The sequence below is a fragment of the Leguminivora glycinivorella genome, chromosome 8, assembly GCF_023078275.1.
Source record: "Leguminivora glycinivorella isolate SPB_JAAS2020 chromosome 8, LegGlyc_1.1, whole genome shotgun sequence".
Classification (NCBI taxonomy): domain Eukaryota; kingdom Metazoa; phylum Arthropoda; class Insecta; order Lepidoptera; family Tortricidae; genus Leguminivora; species Leguminivora glycinivorella.
In genome coordinates this window covers 8,089,988-8,110,167 of record NC_062978.1, presented here as the reverse complement: position 1 = coordinate 8,110,167, position 20,180 = coordinate 8,089,988, and the positions used below count along the sequence as shown (strand labels likewise).

Genomic DNA, 20,180 nt, shown 5'->3' with positions numbered 1-20,180 from the left:
ATACCATTCTAAACAAACAATGAAGTGAATGTAATTTTTCAAATATAGTCTCATTAATAGATACCTCTGTTACTGAGACTATATAAAAATACACTCTGTCTCACTAGTAGAGGTAAATGTGACTGTGCAGTCGAAAAAGCTTATCTCAGTTATAGAGGTCTTATTTGTCTCACTAATACAGGTAAAGTAGTGCACTTATAGTGTCTTTGGTATTTTTATAAGAACAGCATGCACTTTCGTCCAGAACAGTGACATTTGGTGCAGTGGAACTGCTGATGATGGTTTGAACCGAACTCAAATCTGAGCTGCACACTTAAAGTGACTTTGGTATTTTTATAAGAACAGTATGCACTTACGTCCAGAACAGTGACATTTGGTGCAGTGGAACTGCTGATGATGGTTTGAACCGAACTCAAATCTGAACTGCACACTTAAAGTGACTTTGGTATTTTTATAAGAACAGCATGCACTTTCGTCCAGAACAGTGACATTTGGTGCAATGGGACTGCTGATGATGGTCAGAACCGAACTCCTCAAATCTGAACGGCACGCTTATAGTGACTTTGGTATTTTTGTAAGAACATCATGCAATTACGTCCAGAACAGTGACATTTGGTGCAGTGGAACTGCTGATGATGGTCAGAACAGAACTCCTCAAATCTGAACGGCACACTCATAGTGACTTTGGTATTTTTATAAGAACAGCATGCACTTACGTCCAGAACAGTGACATTTGGTGCAGTGGAACTGCTGATGATGGTCAGAACAGAACTCCTCAAATCTGAACGGCACACTCATAGTGACTTTGATATTTTTATAAGAACAGCATGCACTTACGTCCAGAATAGTGACATTTGGTGCAGTGGAACTGCTGATGATGGTCAGAACCGAACTCCTCAAATCTAAACGGCACGCTTGTAGTTACTTTGGTATTTTTATAAGAACAGCATGCACTTACGTCCAGAATAGTGACATTTGGTGCAGCGGAACTGCTGATGATGGTTAGAACCGAACTCCTCAAATCTAAACGGCACGCTTGTAGTTACTTTGGTATTTTTATAAGAACAGCATGCACTTTCGTCCAGAACAGTGACATTTGGTGCAGTGGAACTGCTGATGATGGTTTGAACCGAACTCAAATCTGAACTGCACACTTAAAGTGACTTTGGTATTTTTATAAGAACAGCATGCACTTACGTCCAGAACAGTGACATTTGGTGCAGTGGAACTGCTGATGATGGTTACAACCGAACTCCTCAAATCTGAACGGCACGGTTGTAGTTACTTTGGTATTTTTATTGTGTGCGTGTGCGTGTGCGTGTGCGTGTGCGTGTGCGTGTGCGTGTGCGTGTGTGTGTGTGTGTGTGTGGATGAAGTGCCTTGATGTGACCATGTTAAAAGTGTTACTCGCACCGATAGCATGGTCGCGCGATTAACGGTAAAACATTAGGCCGTCCCTATCACACTTACAAATAGTGCGACGGGGCGGCCTGATGTTATATCATTTTATTTTTATTTTTTATTAATCGCGTGAAAATGCTGCAAACGGAGACGGCAAAACTGCCGAATCTTGAAAAAATATTGTTGGTAATTAGAGATAAGAAAGTCTCTCCATAAGTTCCAACCATTCATTATTTATTCTTGTTTATTGATCATATTTTTGTTTTTAGGAAATTCCGCCCTGCACTCCCTAACAAAAAAGGAATTGAGCCATAGATTTATATGTGCTGCTCATTTCCATCCTCTCCAAATAGCCAAAGGAAACGAGATGTGCCGCCTTCTTGGTCCACAATCTAAAGTCAAAAAGTTGTTGGGATAATGTTTATTGTGATTTACCCTGGACAATTCCTGACAATCTAAAATCAAAAAGTTGTTGGGATAATGTTTATTGTGATTCACCCTGGACAATTCCTGACAATCTAAAATCAAAAAGTTGTTGGGATAATGTTTATTGTGATTTACCCTGGACAATTCCTGACAATCTAAAATCAAAAAGTGGTTGGGATAATGTTTAATTGTGATTTACCCTGGACAATTCCAGACAATCTAAAGTCAAAAAGTGGTTGGGATAATGTTTATTGTGATTTACCCTGGGGCGTCATCCATATATTACGTCACAGTGTAAGGGGGGGGGGGGTCATACTAAATGTGACAATCCCTGTTAAAGGGATACAAAAAAGCGTGACATAGGGAGGGGGGAGGGGTCCAAAAACCTGAAATTTGGTGTGACGTAATATGTGGATGATCCCTGGACAATTCCAGACAATCTAAAGTCAAAAAGTGGTTGGGATAATGTTTATTGTGATTTACCCTGGACAATTCCTGACAATCTAAAATCAAAAAGTTGTTGGGATAATGTTTATTGTGATTTACCCTGGACAATTCCTGACAATCTAAAATCAAAAAGTGGTTGGGATAATGTTTATTGTGATTTACCCTGGACAATTCCAGACAATCTAAAGTCAAAAAGTGGTTGGGATAATGTTTATTGTGATTTACCCTGGACAATTCCTGACAATCTAAAATCAAAAAGTGGTTGGGATAATGTTTATTGTGATTTACCCTGGACAATTCCAGACAATCTAAAGTCAAAAAGTTGTTGGGATAATGTTTATTGTGATTTACCCTGGACAATTCCAGACAATCTAAAAATCAAAAAGTTGTTGGGATAATGTTTATTGTGATTTACCCTGGACAATTCCAGACAATCTAAAGTCAAAAAGTTGTTGGGATAATGTTTACTGTGATTTATCTTACAATACTCTTCTGAACAACTTTACAGCTCCAGAACACGCGACTCGCGAGGTTTTGGAGGTTGGAGCCCGGGAAGACGGTTACTGGCTACATGCCCATCTCGCACCCAATACTGGTATTTTCTTGGATTCGACCTCCCTTATACTGGCGACTGGCTTGCGACTCGGAGTTTGGATGGGTATGCCCATAGATTCAAGAAAAATAATTTTTTGCTCTGAGTGTGTGCCATACATATGTATAAGTATGCTCTTGTGGCACAGACGTGGAACGTGGACCAACTGGGACATCATGGATTATCTTGTCAAAAAAGTGCAGGTTAATTTTTAGTCTTAGTTTCTATGGTAGCTATCTCTATCGTTCTTACGTATTGGCGCGACAGAGCCAGACAACCTTTCGCGGCGTTTCGTTTTCATTTCGCGTTACAGAAATGCCATTCGGCTACGGCACCTGTTATTTGTCATTTACAAGGTCGTGCAAAGTTCTTCAAAACCCTACATTAAATATGCCACGATAAGTCTATAGTTAATTTCCCAAATACGTATTGTGTTTTTGGATTTTAACGTACCTATGAAGGACATTACATTGTAAATTGTGATCAACTTATTTAGATAGTAGGAATGTACTATGTTAGCTACGCTTTATATAATTGTTCTGTTGTTGTCTGTTTCATTTTGGTGGTACAATAAAGTGTTTAATTCCATACTTATTTACTTAACAACCCAGGAACAAACATGTGAACCATAGACGTGTTTTTTCAAGCCGTCAAACTTTGTGTCAAAATGCAGGAGCAGTGTCGACTTCAAAGTTATTATAGTCTAGTTTCCTAACCGGAGCTACAGTCCGGTGTGGCAGAAATAAACTAATTCGTGTTGCTATAATGGTCAATTATCTTATCGATTCATTAAAAAAGTAAAGATTACAATAGGTTTCATTTAGGTTCTTAATTTGTCAAATTGCATTAGGTACAGTTTGTTGGCAGCAAACAAGTTTACTCTCCCAAATACTCCTAAATACAATATCGGTAGTGGCAATTGGCGACTTTGATAGTGTGGGCCAAATGAGTACCTATATAATTATTTTGTTCGCCCTGCCTCTGCAATTTAAGGAATTGAATCGCATTTTGATGTTTAAATATCATTTTCATCGGCGAGGCTATCAAAATCGTTGCTAACTTACCTTGGACTGACTCTACCAACGCAGTTAAGTCAACAGCCAGCAAGAGTAGAAATTGAAAAATGGCAACATCAGTGTCGTCCCGTTTTCTTACTACTGATTTGAAATGGACGACACTATGATGTCGCCACATTTTAATATAACTTTTTTTGCCAACGTTTAATATCCATGCATGTTTGGATGTGATTCTTTCCTTCCTCAAACGTGACGTTAATTTTTGAAGAGAGAAGTCTACGAGTGGGTAGGTAATAAATACAATAAAATAAAGGCCCTCATTTTCAACAAACAGCGAACACAAGCAACAAACACGAACGTGTGGAATGTGTTTGTTGTTGTTTGTCGTTTTTTTTTCATGAATGAAACTTGCACGTTCTCTAAGCGTGGAGAGTGAGGACGACGGTAATAAAATTATAAGGTAAAGTAAATTAATTGAATAGTGCAAGATTTTTTGTAAGTATTCAAAAAAATGCAGGTATCAAAACGAAATAGGTGTTATGGAACATAATGAGGAGGCACACTGACATTTTATCCCGCCAGGCGGCGCCTGTGCAAGTGTCTAGGCATGTCACTGTCATTCATATGTGTAAGAGAGAAAAAACATAATATATCGTCTTATCGCTCTCTCGTATGGTACTATGGTGGTATGGTAGACAGAGACAGACATAGACTAAGGATTATTCTATTATTTTCGGACTAATAGGGTGGCGCTATCTGTCATAACCTTTGAGTGTGCCTCCTCATTGGCTAAACCTAAAGATTTTTGAAGATAGGCTAATAATATTTATTTCTGATATAATACGTTATAACGATTACGCAAAGGTGGCTCTTATATTTCGTATTTTTTATTTATTATCTTTTTTAAGTAACTGAAATAAAATGTAATAGCAGTTGAGGTGAAAATACGTGAATGCCTTTGCTCGTGTTGAATTGTAAGAAAAAAAACACTAGTGACAAAGCTGTCAGTGATGTGGTGATACTTAGCTCTAAGTGACACTGACAATTGACATCGCTTTTTTTCTAATTTCATATATTGAGCACACGCAAAGGCATTGGTCACCTCATCTGCTATTAAATTTCGCAAAGGTCATTTCGGTCATGTAATAAGATAATAAATAAATGATACGAAATAATAATAAAAGAGCCACCTTTTCGTGATCGTTATAACGTGCTATCAGAAAAATATATTATTTGCCTATCTTCAAAAAAATTATCGGTAGTTAAATTTATAAACGTTAAAAAAACAGCTCATTTAAGTAGAGCTCTGATAGTTTGTCCCTTGTCTTAGTGCGTTTTCACATTATCCGTTTCAATATTGGATGTCGGACCAATATCCCATATATTTACGCCGCCATCTTTGATTTTTTTTCTTCGAAAACCTTCCTACATCCGATATCGGATCGGATAATGTAAAAACGCACTTACTCTCACCACTCAAACAATTCTAATTATATCGCTAACCTTTTTCTGTTTTCATACTTTTTAAAGACCACGATAAGAAACAGGTTATATACCTATAATATACTGATTGATTTAATTGCCATCTATCGACATTTTAATAATTACCACGACAGAGTTGTGCATTTATACAATTTACTGCCATCTATTGACACGGGGTTATAACTTTTAGCACGGTATGTAACCTAAAAATTTAGGTCAAACCCATAGCCTTAAACTGACATGTTTTAAGTCTCAATCAGAGTCGCCATCTAGGTGAGCGCACCCCAAAGGGTGTGGCGCCCTCTGGTTGAGCGTAGCTTTTAACCGGGGTACGTTTTTTTCTTAGACCTTGTACGTCTAGAAGCTATATAGGTCTTTGATAGTACCTTGTGCAATGTGTCGATGTCTAGTGTACTGTAGATACTTATTTACGTATAAATGGATTTTACCCCCTTCTTTTGGGAAGCTATTGTCCCAGATTTGTAAGTTCACATTTTTGACACATTTGTTTTGAAGTATGTTGCGATGTGGCTAAGACGTATCGTTTGCCAAATCTAACGATTAATTTCGAATTGGTTGAGTCGATTAGGCCCTATGTACAAGGAGGTGCTTAAACAAATATACGATTTCTATCAACTTAGTGAAATGTCATTTGAATCGAAATGACAGACTCTGCCACAGCACTAGTTTAAAAATAAAAATGAATGATAAATGACATAATAAGTAAATCCTAGGTGATAAATTAATATCGTAAAATACTCACTAACGAAGATCCGCAAAAATGTAACATGTGTTAGATTATGTTTAAAGTAAGCGAAATATTGTTTTTAAGTACTAGAATTTTTAAATATTATTACAGAATTTTATTTAAAATTTCATTAGGTTGTGCGAGTTTACGTTTTGTGGATGCTGTCATGTGTCAAAAAGAGCTTCTTACAAATCTGGGACATACTCGGGGACATAGGACTAACGCAATACTTAAATTTAGTAGTATGATTCTCTCTATTTGTATATTATTACAACGGCCGTCGAACCAAGGCCATGGTTAATTATTAATTTCTATTCTAATTTTAATCTAGATATCTCGCTCCGTCGTGGTTTTAAATTGTATTCCATTTACATAAATACTAAATAATTAGTACTTTTACGAATATTCATGTCCGCCCATTTAGTGAATTAGTTAAAATAATAAACAACTGTTAACTTTTAATTTCAATTGTAAACAATAAGTGTCAAATGATAATTTAAATAGTTTACTTATTTTTATTTAATGTTTAAAGCATGATTGATAGTTCAATAACATGATTTATTTGCAACATTAACATTTAAGTAGTTTGCTCAATCGGATGCTTAGCGACGATCAGCGCCACCCGTGGTGGTTCTGGTAAACTAGAATGAAGGTCGCCCAGACAGAGATTTTGTTTTGACTATGAATTGCGTGAGGCGAGAAATAGTTTTAATAACCTGAAGTCAAAGATCGGTATCTAATATTTAAGAGCGCTATGACAAAAAAAGGCGATATATTGTAAAATGTACAATATTTATCGGCAAAATTGTACACTTTACTCATACTAAAAGACAGTAAAAGTACTTGTTTCAGTTAGAAATTCTAATTAACTGTCGGTTCATTAAAAAACATATGGAAGAAAAAGCGTTTTCAATTAGTAATGATTTTTTTTCTGATGCTCGTTTAGGAAAAACCGCGCGAAGCACAGATTTCGGAGCTCTTATTATGTACAATTTGATAAGCTCACTCTCATAAATGCGGTAAATTTAAATTCCTAATATCTTGTACTTTAGGCCCATTAAACAATATTTATCATTTAATCCTTTGAAATTGAGAAATTGAAAGTAAAACGAACTCAATTTTTTCTTGAAAATACATCGAAACAAGTGATAATTTCTCCGAAAATCTACATGTTATCGAAGTTATTTTAGTATATAAATAATCTGCACAATGTGCTTAAATTGCTGTTATCCATTTGTCGTTATAATATTTTATCATGATTTTTTGCCAATTTTTTGAAAACTAGCCTTCCTGTCGCTATTTTACCGGCGACGGACGCCTGCGATTTCAGTGCCGCGCCGGAGCTCGAGGAGGTGAGACGTATGTTGCTTCGCTCTCCGAGTTTTCATCGCAAACGTCGAGAATATTTATCGTTGTGTGGGTCGGACGCCTTGTTTATACACGGGCTATCCTCGCATTGTGTGTGTGTAAACAGCGACCAACGAATTTGATCCTAGATCCGTAAATATTTGCTTTTGTAATACTTTGTTATGTTTGAATGTTAAAGTATTACAACGTTATGATGATAAATATGTGAAAATTACAATACGGTCAAGATGATAAGACACATCAAGATGGTACTCGGGATCTGATGATGGAGCCAGAAGGTGGTCACCAGTACCAGTGAACCATGTAAGTAAACGACTTCGTGTTTAGGCTCGTTGGGTTCGTCTCAACAAGACCTTTGACAAGAGGTGGTACTCAGGGTCTGATGATGGAGCCAGATGGTGGTCACCAGTACCAATAAACCATATGACTAAACCACTTCGTATTTAGGCTCAATGGGATCGTCTCAATAAGACCTTTGACAAGAGGTGGTACTCGGGATCTGATGATGGAGCCAGAAGGTGGTCACCAGTACCAGTGAACCATGTAAGTAAACGACTTCGTGTTTAGGCTCGTTGGGTTCGTCTCAACAAGACCTTTGACAAGAGGTGGTACTCAGGGTCTGATGATGGAGACAGATGGTTGTCACCAGTACCAATGAACCATATGACTAAACCACTTTGTGTTTAGCCTTATTGGGTTCATCTCAATAAGACCTTTAACAAGAGGTGGTACTCAGGGTCTGATGATGGGGCCAGATGGTGGTCACCAGTACCAATGAACCATGGAACTAAACCACTTCGTATGTAGGCTCATTGAAATCGTCTCAACAAGACCTTCGACAAGAGGTGGTACTCAGGGTCTGATGATGGACCCAGATGGTGGTTACCAGTACCAATGAACCATATGACTAAACCACATCGTCTTTAGGCTCATTGGAATCGTCTCAATAAGACCTTTGACAAGAGGTGGTACTCAGGGTCTGATGATAGAGCCAGATGGTGGTCACCAGTACCAGTGATCCATGTAACTAAACCATTTAGTAATCAGGCTCATTGGGTTCTTAGTTCTTACTTTTTCTTAATCAGACCTTTGACAAGAGGTGGTACTGAGGGTCTGATGTTGGAGCCAGATGGTGGTCACCGGTACCAATAAACCCATGTAACTGAACCACTTCGTTTTTTTATGTTATTCAAATATGCGAGTTGATTTTTGGTGACCACAATCTCTCTCCATCATCAGACCCTGAGTACCACCTTGAAGTAATTAGAATTATATTTGACTTATTTTATCATCATATTAATATATACTTTACTCTAATACTTATCATATAACAAAAGCAAACATTTGGGATGGGATCTACTTAAATATGATCACAGTTTATAATTATTACTTTAAATTTTTAAATAAATTTTAACGTAATTAATATTATTTTGAGCTATATTCTAGTCTTTTCGTACAAAATAATGTTTATTAGAAATCAAAAGTTTATATCGAGATAGTAGATTGTGGTTGTTATCAAAATTCCATAGGAAGGATCAAGATTGTTTTGCCCATTATTGTAGTGCGAGCGAGTGATAAGACGTGCTAGAAAGGGTCGGCATATTGGGCTCGCGCGGCGGGTAAAATACCTAATTTCGCCCGACGCCGAAATGTTATAACGCTCTAAGAGTAGTACCTACTAGACGGAATGCCGTCGCTCGCGTCGCAGGCGAACTGCAGGCTCTAACGGGGGTCTCCAAATTATGTTCAGCTGTAGGATAAAAGTAAAAAAAACCAAGTTTAATATATTTTTTATAAATTAATTTTTGTATTTTTGAAATTAACAATATAACAACCGCGAAATATTTACAAGTCCAAGATCAGGCGAGGGTAGTCTAATATCTACGAGTACTGGGCGGGGATGCCATCCTTGCTCCAGTCGAGCTCCACAGCCTTGCCGGTGCGCGCGCTGTGCTCCGCTGCTGTCGCCAGCTTGCTGATGGCCAACGTCTGCCAGCTGGTAATTTCCATGGGGACTTTGTCTGTAATAAAGTGACATATTAGAATTGTCCTGTAATAACGGAAGGGAAAGCAATACCTACGATCGAGTCTACGAAGAATATGGATTCAATTATGATTTTAGATTTTATTTCTTCATATTGTTACAATACGATCTTATCATTACCTATGTCATTTTATAGTTAAAATATTTAGATTTTTTTTCTGCGTGTAACATTGGTAACTCAATCTAATAGTCAAACTAAGTTAACGCTGCAACATATTTGAATACTTACGTTATGTATTTTACTTACATCCTCACTTTTATTTATTTTTTCTTTTGTAACTTTAGTTATCATTTTTAGAGTGTTTGATAGCGCAGTAATTCATAGAATTAAAAAAAAAGTATAGCTTGTCTAAAAAATCTTACATTGGACGACATCGAGGAAGTGCTCCAGCTCCTTCTGGTAGGCGCGCTTGTAGCGGGAGGGGAAGGAGTAGAAGATGGGGCTCTGCTTGATGCCCTCGTGGTCGATGTAGGCCTCCGTCGACGCGGTCGGCCTCTCGTTCTCAACCTTGATCATTCCTGGAGACAAATGAGTACGTAAGTAATAACTTGAGGCCAATCTACATGGTAGTGCCTGAATGCGTGAAATTTTTTTTTAAGACAAAGGCAGAATCACAAAATATCAATGAATATGCTGCTGCAATTGAAGACAGGGATTTTCAATGACATATTTAAATGACGATGAAGTGTACCTTATCGTAACGATCCTTTTGTCAAACAGAGCGTAAGTAAGGTTTAGGTAGGATAACGAATCTGCCAATTAACTAGAGGGAAAAAATAACACAAATGTATTGTTTGCTAGGTCCGTGATTGTCAGGCCATTTATTTAGACTTTCCATAGCGTAGATATTAAAACCAATTTAACTACATCCCTAAATGGCTTACGTATCGCGGATCGCATTGGTACCCACTGATCAATGCCAACTTCTATGTAACACTCACCCTTGTTTCCAAAAGCCTCGAGCCTTTGGTCGTATCCGTAGGCGGAGAATCGGCTGTTGTCGCCGAGCGCCACGGCGCCAGACGGGAAGGACAGAAGGAACGCCACGTTGTCAAAGTCGTCGATGGCCTTGATCTCGGGGATGAGTGCCGTGGCGTGCGCCTGCACGCGCGTCGGCAGCTCGCCCAGCACCCAGCACGCCATGTCGAAGTCGTGCACCAGGCAGTCGTGGAAGATGCCGCCTGAAGGGTTACAATGCATTACAAAGATTCCCAAAGTAAGTACCATACACTAAAACAGGAACTGTCAAACCGTGGATTCAAGAGCCGTATTATGCGTCTCTTTGGAGGTCCAATTTCGGGGCTTCAAGTGATCAAAAAATTTTATGTTCTTAGACCTCTGATGATTGTTTTAAATTTAATAAAAAAAAAACCGCCTTCAAAAATAAGCGCATCACAAAACACGGAGAAACTAAAAAGTAAAAAATAATAAACCTTTGAATTCAGATTTCTTATCGGATTGCAATAATCTAAACATCCAAATTATAAAAAATCAATTATTTTTGTAGTCGGTACCAGCCCTGTTCCTCGCCTTGCGATTGCCTGTTTGCCCCACCCAATCATACGCAGGCTGGCCCCGACTCCAAAAATAATTGATTTGTTTATAATTTGGATGTTTAGATTATTGCAATCCGATAAGAAATCTGAATTCAAAGGTTTATTATTTCTTGCTTTTTAGTTTCTCCGTGTTTTGTGATGCGCTTATTTTTGAAGGCGGTTTTTTTTTTTAAGTTTATTTATTGATTTTTAGTGGTTCCTATTGATATTATAAGTATCAGTCCGAATATGCGTACAGTAGTGAAAGAATTATCCTTTAACTCCTAACCATTGAGGAGTTGACCTTCCATCATCAGCTCAGCCACATAAAATTATTACCATCAGGCGTAAATACTGGTGTACCTTCGAAAAATACACTAAACACATTACATATGCCTATAAAATTTGAAGAGTTCCCTCGATTTCTCCAAGATCCCATCATCAGACCCCAACTTGGTGCCAATGGGACCATCTCGGGGTTATACCCGTTCGATTAAAAAAAAATTTTTGAAAATCGGTTCACGATTCTTGGAGATATCAGGTAACATACATACAAAAAAAAATTCAGTCGAATTGAGAACCTCCCCTTCTTTTTGAAGTCGGTTAAAAAGGGGTGATTTCTACTGATGTTGGCTCTTTTCTTCAAACGTTTGCCGACCCCCACTGAATATAGATAAAGCACGATATACTGACTATCACAACTATCACAAGAGGATTAATGGACTGTAAAAGATATAATGCATTATAAAACAAAATATTTACATGATAACGATTTTTTTTACAATATATGTAGTAACATGTACCTGATGTCTTCAAGTAGTCAACAGACGGAAGAGGGGAGTCTCTGGCGGTGACCTTGAGGATCTGAACGTGGCCGACCTCTCCCTTCCTGACTCTCTCCTTCAGGGACCTGTAGGACTCATCGAAGCGACGGTTGAAGGCGGCGAACAGAGCCTTGCCCTTGGCCTTAGCGGCTTCGTAGCACTTCTTCGTGTCCTCAATGTTCTCAGCAATGGGCTTCTCACAGTATACGTCCTTGTCGGCGGCGAGGGACTTGACCACGATGTCGTGGTGGGTGAAGGTAGGAGACGCGATGAACACAACGTTCACACTGGAAATAGAGCAATTCTTGATATTTATTTATTTATTTATTTATTTATTTATTTATTTATTTATATATACCGATGAACACAACGTTCACACTGGAAATGTTATTATATAGTTTATTGATACATAATCCAGGTGAAATTAGTAAACAATTACTTTTATGATAGTGAAGATAACGTTAACCTTGCACTTAAAAAGCAATATATGAATTATCAGAATTTACTGTTTAAAAATATTGAGCACGTAAGTCAGTAAGTAGATAAACAAGACAAACATAAATTATCATACTTCTAGCACAATTTACTATGCATCAGATTATCAATTCTCTGTTTAGGTACCTATTTGAATTGTACTGATTTAAGCAGTTGAAAGAGATAACAAAACATATTGTGGACTATTCAATATTTGAAGGGAGACCTTTATGTGTTTATTTTAATTAGTCTTTTATTGTTAATTTACTTTAATTAGAAAGTGCTTTGTGAAAGTCTAAATAATAAACAGCAGCGAAAAATATCTTACGCCTTATCCTTGTAGACACGGTCAGCGTCCTTGGAGGTGATAAATTGCACATCATCGCTAAGGCCCCAGTAGGCGCGAAGCTCTGCGAACCTCTCCTGGCGGTCGTCCACGATGTACTTGACGATGATACGGGGGTTCCGGATGATGCTGGACAGATGGATGGAGCCAGCGCGGCCGAGACCGAAGATGGCGCCGACCACCGGGGCCACCTTCTTCTTGGCGCTGGCGTCAGCTGTCACTGATTCAACATACCTAAAAGCATGGAGAATTTGGGTTAGACTAAGAATAATTTGGTCTCTGTCATAAACAATATTCTGTCTGTAATTAGATATCGACGGCAGGTATGATTAAAAGTTGGTTGATTGGATTCAATTTCCCGAGAAAGGCAATAGCTGCTAATATGGCGCATATGACCACTATATGTGCCCTGTGATAGTGACTAAAATACGTATAGTACAGAAGCTACTAATGCTACAATGGGGACGTGGTTAAAGATGCCAAAAATGAATTAAAAGTTTGAGAAATAAACTTAGTGGCAAAAGTTCGTGACGTTTAGTACCAAAAACATATGTAACTCCATGTAGACGGATAAAAAGTCTTAGAAAAAACGTACCTCAAAGCCCTAAAGAAAAACCGGCCAAGTGCGAGTCGGACTCGCCCACCGAGGGTTCCGTACAAACTTTCTTTCAAACTACCTAGTAAAAATAATCTCATATTTTCATATAACTCTAATGACTTGACTAGAAGACAAAAGCATAGGCACTAATGAGTATTATAGTGTATAGCGCCATCTCCCGGTCAATTTGCTAACTAATTTGCGCGACCTGATTTTTCAGGGATAATTCTTTATAATGTTAACCGATTTAAACAGTTTTTACTTTATTGGACAGAAGATGGTTTACGTAACATCTAGTATTAATTTTAAGTACGATATACATCCGCAAGGGTGGGTAAATTGAAAGTAAAAATCTGAAAAGTTTTTTGTGAATTAAAAAAAAAGTATTCAAAATATAAACATGATTATATTTTTCCTGTAATATATAGCATAAAACCAATGTTTACTAAAATTTTCATAATTTTTCGTTGGTAAACTTCGGAGATAAGGGGGGGGGGGACCGTATTTTTTTTTTACATTTTCCTTCAAAATTCTTTTTTTTTCCACAACAAAAAAATTATAAAAAATAGTTTATTTACGTTCAATTTGAGCTCTTTCCAACGATACCCCACTTGACCTAGTAACTTGAAATTTACAGTTACCCCCCTTTCATTTTGGCCATTTTCTACAATTAAAATTAATATATATAAAAAAAAATTACTTTCTATTTGTAGAGGTTTACAATGTTCACAACTATTCCAAATTTCAAGTTGATAGCATTAGTAGTTCTCGAGATATTTAGGAATGTGACAGACGGACAGACAGACGGACAGAGTCGCACCATAAGGGTTCCTGTTGTACCTTTTTGGTACGGAACCCTAAAAAGGTACGGTGGCCTAGATGGCGTTACACCTTTGGGGAACGCTCGGCTAGATGACTCTAATATTAATATTTGACATTTTAACACATATCAAAATAACAATGTGGGCCAAATTGTCAAAACTGAGGTTCAAAAGTTAAAAGCTTGTGTCGAGAGATGGCAGTCTCTGCACTGTGATTACAGGTTTTACTTTGAAAGTAACTCTCTATAATACTCGATCCTCTTTGTATGTAAGTACTTCTTTACATTGCCATTTACACTTGCTGTGAATCTAGGGGTCGGTTTTTCAGTCTTTATTTCTCTAAATATTTATTTAAATTATTTCCTAACTAGGTAGCCACTTACTCGGTGTGCAAGAAGTCCTCAGCTGGGTAAGAAGGCTTGAAGGTGTAAGGGGAAGGTCCTGCATACTTTTTGGTGGCCATTTTGAATTTACCTGAAATAGAAGGGCAACTAAATCAAGCGTCGATTTTAAGTTCTCGACATCAAAACTAATTTAATCACAGTTTAATTAACCAATTAATGCATATAAATGTTTTGCGTAGTAATTGTTATGTTTTATATAAAATGATATACCTATTTAATTACACAAAAAAGTGTAGGAATAACTGTCTGAGATTTGAAATCACGACCTCTGGATAAATAAAAAAATCTCCTGAGAAAATATATTATACTTAAATAGATTTGAGTTTTTTTTAGATAGGTAACTATTTAAAATACAGCTATGTTTTATCTCGTAAGTCACATCCACTCTTATATTTAAAAAAAAACATGCTTTATATCAGCCTAGAAAAAAAAATCGATTCTAAAGATATAATTATACTAAAATTAAATAACAGTATTGGAGTAAACACAGATTTCTCTAAATAGTATATAACAAGTAAATGCACACAATTGAGTAACTAACGAAAGTATTTAAACAAAAAAATAAATGACACAATTGATTATTATTATGTTAATTAGACAACTCCGTTAACTAAATGTCGATCCGATGTTTTCTTTTATGATTCATTGATGTTAAATTATTACAAATTAAATATACACACTTAAAAAATATTATTTCATTAATATTTATAAACTAAAATCCTACTCAATTATACAGGATTTTTTTTAAATTAAGAGCAAAGCGTCTTACTTACCCGTTCGTCACCCGCCGAGTCAAAGTGCCTGTCCAGCATGTCGTGTCCTTATAAATAGCTGAACTGCGCTATCAGCTGCTATCTATCAGAGGTCGTTTATGGTGCCATCGTATTTGTTCACTCACTCAATTGGCTCTGGTTTGCGATTTGGTTATGATACCCATTCTATAATTATAATGGTAGAGAGACGATCTGCAATAACAATAATAAGTTTACTTATTAATTACTTGTCTGGCTAATATAAAAAGCGTTCATCGGTAGATTGATAGGTACATGCTTTTATACTGTCAATATTAATCTGTGATTACTGAGTTTACTAATTAACGGCTGAATAAAAAAAATAGTTGAACGAGTTGAACGTTTAAGCAGTCTTATCGATCTGCCTCCTTCTAAAGACTCCCACGATAAAGCAGGTATATAATTCTGAGGTAATCATATCGAGCCGACTTTTCCACAAGTAGGGGTATGCGAAATATGGATTACCATTTATGATCATAACACTCGTAGGTACTTATATTGTTACTAATAATTGCGTAACGCAGAGTATGATATTGAGTAGGTACCTAATGTACTTAAGGGGCTGACATCACCCAATTGCGCAAAATTGATGTTACTTACGCAGTTTTTTAAGGCAAACTATTAGTTTTAGTAAGGCAAGTAAATTATATGTTATTATTCATTATATTTCAACGAACATAGCCGTACTTGATACACGATTTAATGAAATCGGCTCGATAGAAAAAAAATGCATGTCGTTCAATTATTCACTTAGTTGTCTTTAATTAAAATTACATTAACAAAAATATACATATCTAAAACACTAATGAAACATTTTGCACAAGTAATGCATCTTTCTATTTTATTTTAATATTTTTCCGTGCTTTTCGTACCTAGCCGCCCTCTTTTAGTGACATCGCGCTCTCACTTACTCCCATACGAATAGACAGTGTACGCTAGCGTCAAGGCTATTGGGTGTTGTCAGCGTCTTAAGTATACTATGACTTTATGACGTTTGTGTTGCTTTAATAGCATGACATCTTGTCACTACTGAAAAAAACCGGCCAAGAGCGTGTCGGGCTACGCTCAGTGTAGGGTTCCGTTTTTCAAAAACTGTTCAACCTATCAAGTTCAAAATAATTTTCCTAGACAGTCTTTATAAAGTTCTACTTTAGTGATTTTTTACATATTTTTTAAGCTTATGGTTCAAAAGTTAGAGGGGAGGGACACATTTTTTTTTTTACTTTTGGAGCGATCATCTCCGAAAATATTAACAATATAAAAAAATTATTTCAATAAACCCCTATTCATTTTTAAATACCTATCTAACAATATATCACACGTTAGGGTTGAAATGAAAAAAAAAATCACTCCCCACTTTACGTGTAGGTACGTGTTTTCCACTTTTTATTTTACCACTTTGTCGGCGTGATTGATGTACATATTGGTAGTATTGGTACCAAATTTCAGCTTTCTAGTACTAACGGTCACTGAGATTATCCGTGGACGGACTGACATGGCGAAACTATAAGGGTTCCTAGTTGACTACGGAACCCTAAAAAATCACGTATCTCGCACTACTACTCAAAGTTAAAACATGTATATTTTATTTAGGAAGACATTTTTACTTCGTAGATCACCTAAGCTGTTAATCGCAACAAGATTATTGTGAACAGTTGTAATTCCAGAGGTGCGTGCGCCGGCGAGGAATTAGCAACTTAGATTGGCGTCAGGAGTTTCTGCGGACCGTTCTATGAAAACCAATAAGGTAAACTCGTACCTACTTTACTTCCTTGTTCGGTCGATTAGTTACAAACTAACAGGCGTAGGTTTACCGAATTTATTGTTCGATCTGAGTTCTACCATGAGATTATGACACTTTAGTTCAGAATACTTTATATATACTTGATAGCGTAAACGTCTAGGGAAATATTATTGTCACTTGTCGTGCGTCCCTTTCACACTCCGCGTAATATGTTAGTCCGTGACAGGTATGGTGACAAATTATAGACAGCCGATTGATCATATCCAGATCGAATAATTATAATCCGAATACGCCTGTAATACTATAAATACATTTGTACCTACCTTGCAAATGGCTACCAATAAGCTATCCTCCTGCCTACCTAAAATGATAAATAAAGCAATGATAAATCACAATCGAGTTTATAAAACTTTTTTTTTTCTGTCATTTATCTCAAAGTTTATCATTCATTATTTTGATGCTCAATTTACGAACAATAACCCCCAGATTTTCATTGTGTAACATCTCAATTTGTCAATATTGAAATTATTAAACGCAGTAGGTACTAGGTACCGTATTTTAACCACAGTGGTCTATCTGATTCTATTCGATCAATACTCTAAGATATCCTGTTGATACGATATATTTCGGTGTCAGACAGAACTGATGTTTTCGGTTGACTTTTGATTTTGACACCTAGGTACAAATCGGTATCATGTCACTGACTTTTCGCGTCTAAAATATCAGTGTTCGAATAGTGCAGTGGGGCACTATTTGAATCGAGAAACCGACAGGTTCGTTCGCTACCACTGAAAAACCGACACATTAGGTATCTGTTTTGCAATGACAACGATTGACAGCAGAAAATAATAAATAATTTAATAATAATAAATAATTAAATAATCTATCTCTGAATCAGAAACCTATAAGTACCTTGGTATGTCACAGTCGTTGGGTATTGAGGATGTTGGCATTAGACGGTCGGTGAAGGAGCGCTTTTTCAGTCGGCTCACAAAAGTCCTTAACAGTCTTTTGTCAGGAGGCAATAAAGTGCGCGCCTTTAACGCCTGGGTAATGCCTCTATTCACATACTCCTTTGGCATACTAAGGTGGACCCAGACCGAGCTGGACGCCCTGGATCGGAGGGTCCGGTCACTGCTTACCAAACACCGTATGTTACACCCGCGCTCGTCTGTTATGAGATTGTACATCCCACGGAAGTGCGGAGGTCGAGGCTTCCTAAACGCCAAAAATCTCCACAACCGTGAGGTCTACAATCTCAGGAATTACTTCCTTAACAACGACTGTGGGATGCATCGTGATGTGGTGGCAGTGGACGGAAACCTCACGCCGCTCTCCTTGGCGAAACAGAACTGGCGCAAACCTGTGGTACTAAGTACTGCGGACCGCAAGGCGGTATGGGAGAGCAAGCAGCTACACGGGCGGTTCTACAAGGCCCTCACGGGACCCGATGTAGATCTGCTCGCATCGGTGAACTGGTTACGATTTGGGGACCTCTTCGGAGAAACCGAGGGTTTTGCCTGTGCAATTGCGGACGAAGTTATGATGACGAACAACTACCGGAAATATATCCTGAAGGACGGTACGGTCGACATTTTTCGGGCATGCCGCCGTCCCGGAGAGTCACTCAGGCATATCATTTCCGGTTGTTCTCATCTAGCTAACGGCGAGTACTTCCACAGACATAATCTCGTAGCCAGGATTATTCACCAGCAACTTGCTCTTCAATACGGCCTTGTGGACCGCGAAGTACCGTATTACAAGTACTTACCTGCGCCAGTTCTCGAAAATGGTCGTGCCACGCTCTATTGGGATCGATCTATTATCACTGACAGGACTATTGTAGCCAATAAGCCTGACATTGTGATAATAGATCGACTGCAACGCCGGGCCGTGCTCGTTGACATCACCATCCCCCGTGATGAGAATCTCGTGAAAGCCGAGAAGGACAAGTCCAGTAAGTACCTAGACTTGGCTCACGAGATAACCGCCATGTGGGATGTTGATTCAACGATCATTGTTCCGATAGTCGTTTCAGCGAACGGTCTCATAGCGAAGAGTCTCGACCACCATCTTAAGAGACTCTCGCTAGGTGGATGGATCAAGGGCCAGATGCAGAAGGCGGTGATCTTGGACACGGCGCGGATAGTCCGACGGTTCCTCTCTCTGCAGCCCTAACCACCGGCAGCTTGGGCCCTGCCCCGCTGCTGGCGGCACCCTAGGTTAGCTTTTTTATAATGTGTTTATATGTTTTATATTGTTTTGTAAGTGTTATTTTTATTTTACTTTTATACTCATATTGTACAAAACCTAACTTAAGAAGGAAGATAAATGAAGGAAATAAATATTATAGCCATTATAGGACATTCTTACACAGATTGACTGAGTCCTACGGTAAGCTCAAGAAGGCTTGTGTTGTAGGTACTCAGACAACGATATACATAATTTTATACAAATACTTATAATTATACATAGAAAACATCCATGACTCAGGAAAAATATTTGTGCTCATCACACAAATAAATGCCCTTACCGGGATTCGAACCCGGGACCGCGTCGTAGCAGGCAGGGTCATTACGCGCTAAGCTAGACCTGTCGTCAAAAATCGTCAAATAATAAAGTTATCAATTAACTGATTTAGTAAAAAATACAAACTTGTAAGTAGCTAATGTTATAATAATTATTAAATATTATCTATGAAATGGTACATAACCATCAAGTTATCAGTAGACTGGCGTTATGTAAACAAATATATTATGGTGATAGGTGTTTGACTGTTTGCTTGATCTTGAACTTCAATCTCGTCGATAAGATTTGTTTAAATTAAGTAACTAACGACTGTAGATATTGCCATACAAAACAACTAGTATCTACCTAATAATTGTTATATTTATAAATACCTCTAATACAAGTTTAAGCTATGAATATTTTGACACTAGGTAAGTACCTATAATATATTCTTCTTTGGGTTTGAGCTCACATATTTTTACGGCTGATAGTACTTCGCTCCTAAACTGAAGTATATTTATGTATAATAAAACCTCATAATTAGGTTTTGTTATGTTTTTTGGAGAAAACTAGGAAACAAATATGTTATGTTACACCTTGTTAATAAAAT

The 20,180-nt window shown here is 37.5% G+C and overlaps 1 protein-coding gene across 1 annotated transcript; it reads right to left on the bottom strand.

The window, feature by feature from the left end:
* Positions 1 to 9,265: 9,265 nt before the first annotated feature.
* LOC125228860 (uncharacterized oxidoreductase YrbE-like) lies at positions 9,266 to 14,641 on the bottom strand. The gene is made up of 6 exons (XM_048133558.1): positions 14,507 to 14,641; positions 12,687 to 12,938; positions 11,864 to 12,171; positions 10,467 to 10,706; positions 9,888 to 10,043; positions 9,266 to 9,501 (listed from the first exon to the last, which is right to left on the bottom strand). The coding sequence occupies exons 1-6, from the start codon at positions 14,584 to 14,586 to the stop codon at positions 9,362 to 9,364; spliced, it is 1,176 nt and encodes a 391-aa protein (XP_047989515.1). The 5' UTR covers positions 14,587 to 14,641; the 3' UTR covers positions 9,266 to 9,361.
* Between the last annotated feature and the right edge of the window lie 5,539 nt (positions 14,642 to 20,180).

What these genes read in the sequence shown, in the direction of transcription:
- LOC125228860 (XM_048133558.1), bottom strand. Translation starts at nt 14,586, where the DNA reads ATGGCCACCAAAAAGTATGCAGGACCTTCCCCTTACACCTTCAAGCCT. An exon ending in CGTGTCTACAAGGATAAGGC is followed by an intron (nt 12,172 to 12,686) that starts GTAAGATATTTT and finishes CTCTATTTCCAG; the next exon opens with TGTGAACGTTGTGTTCATCG. An exon ending in CTTCCTCGATGTCGTCCAAT is followed by an intron (nt 9,502 to 9,887) that starts GTAAGATTTTTT and finishes ACTTTATTACAG; the next exon opens with ACAAAGTCCCCATGGAAATT.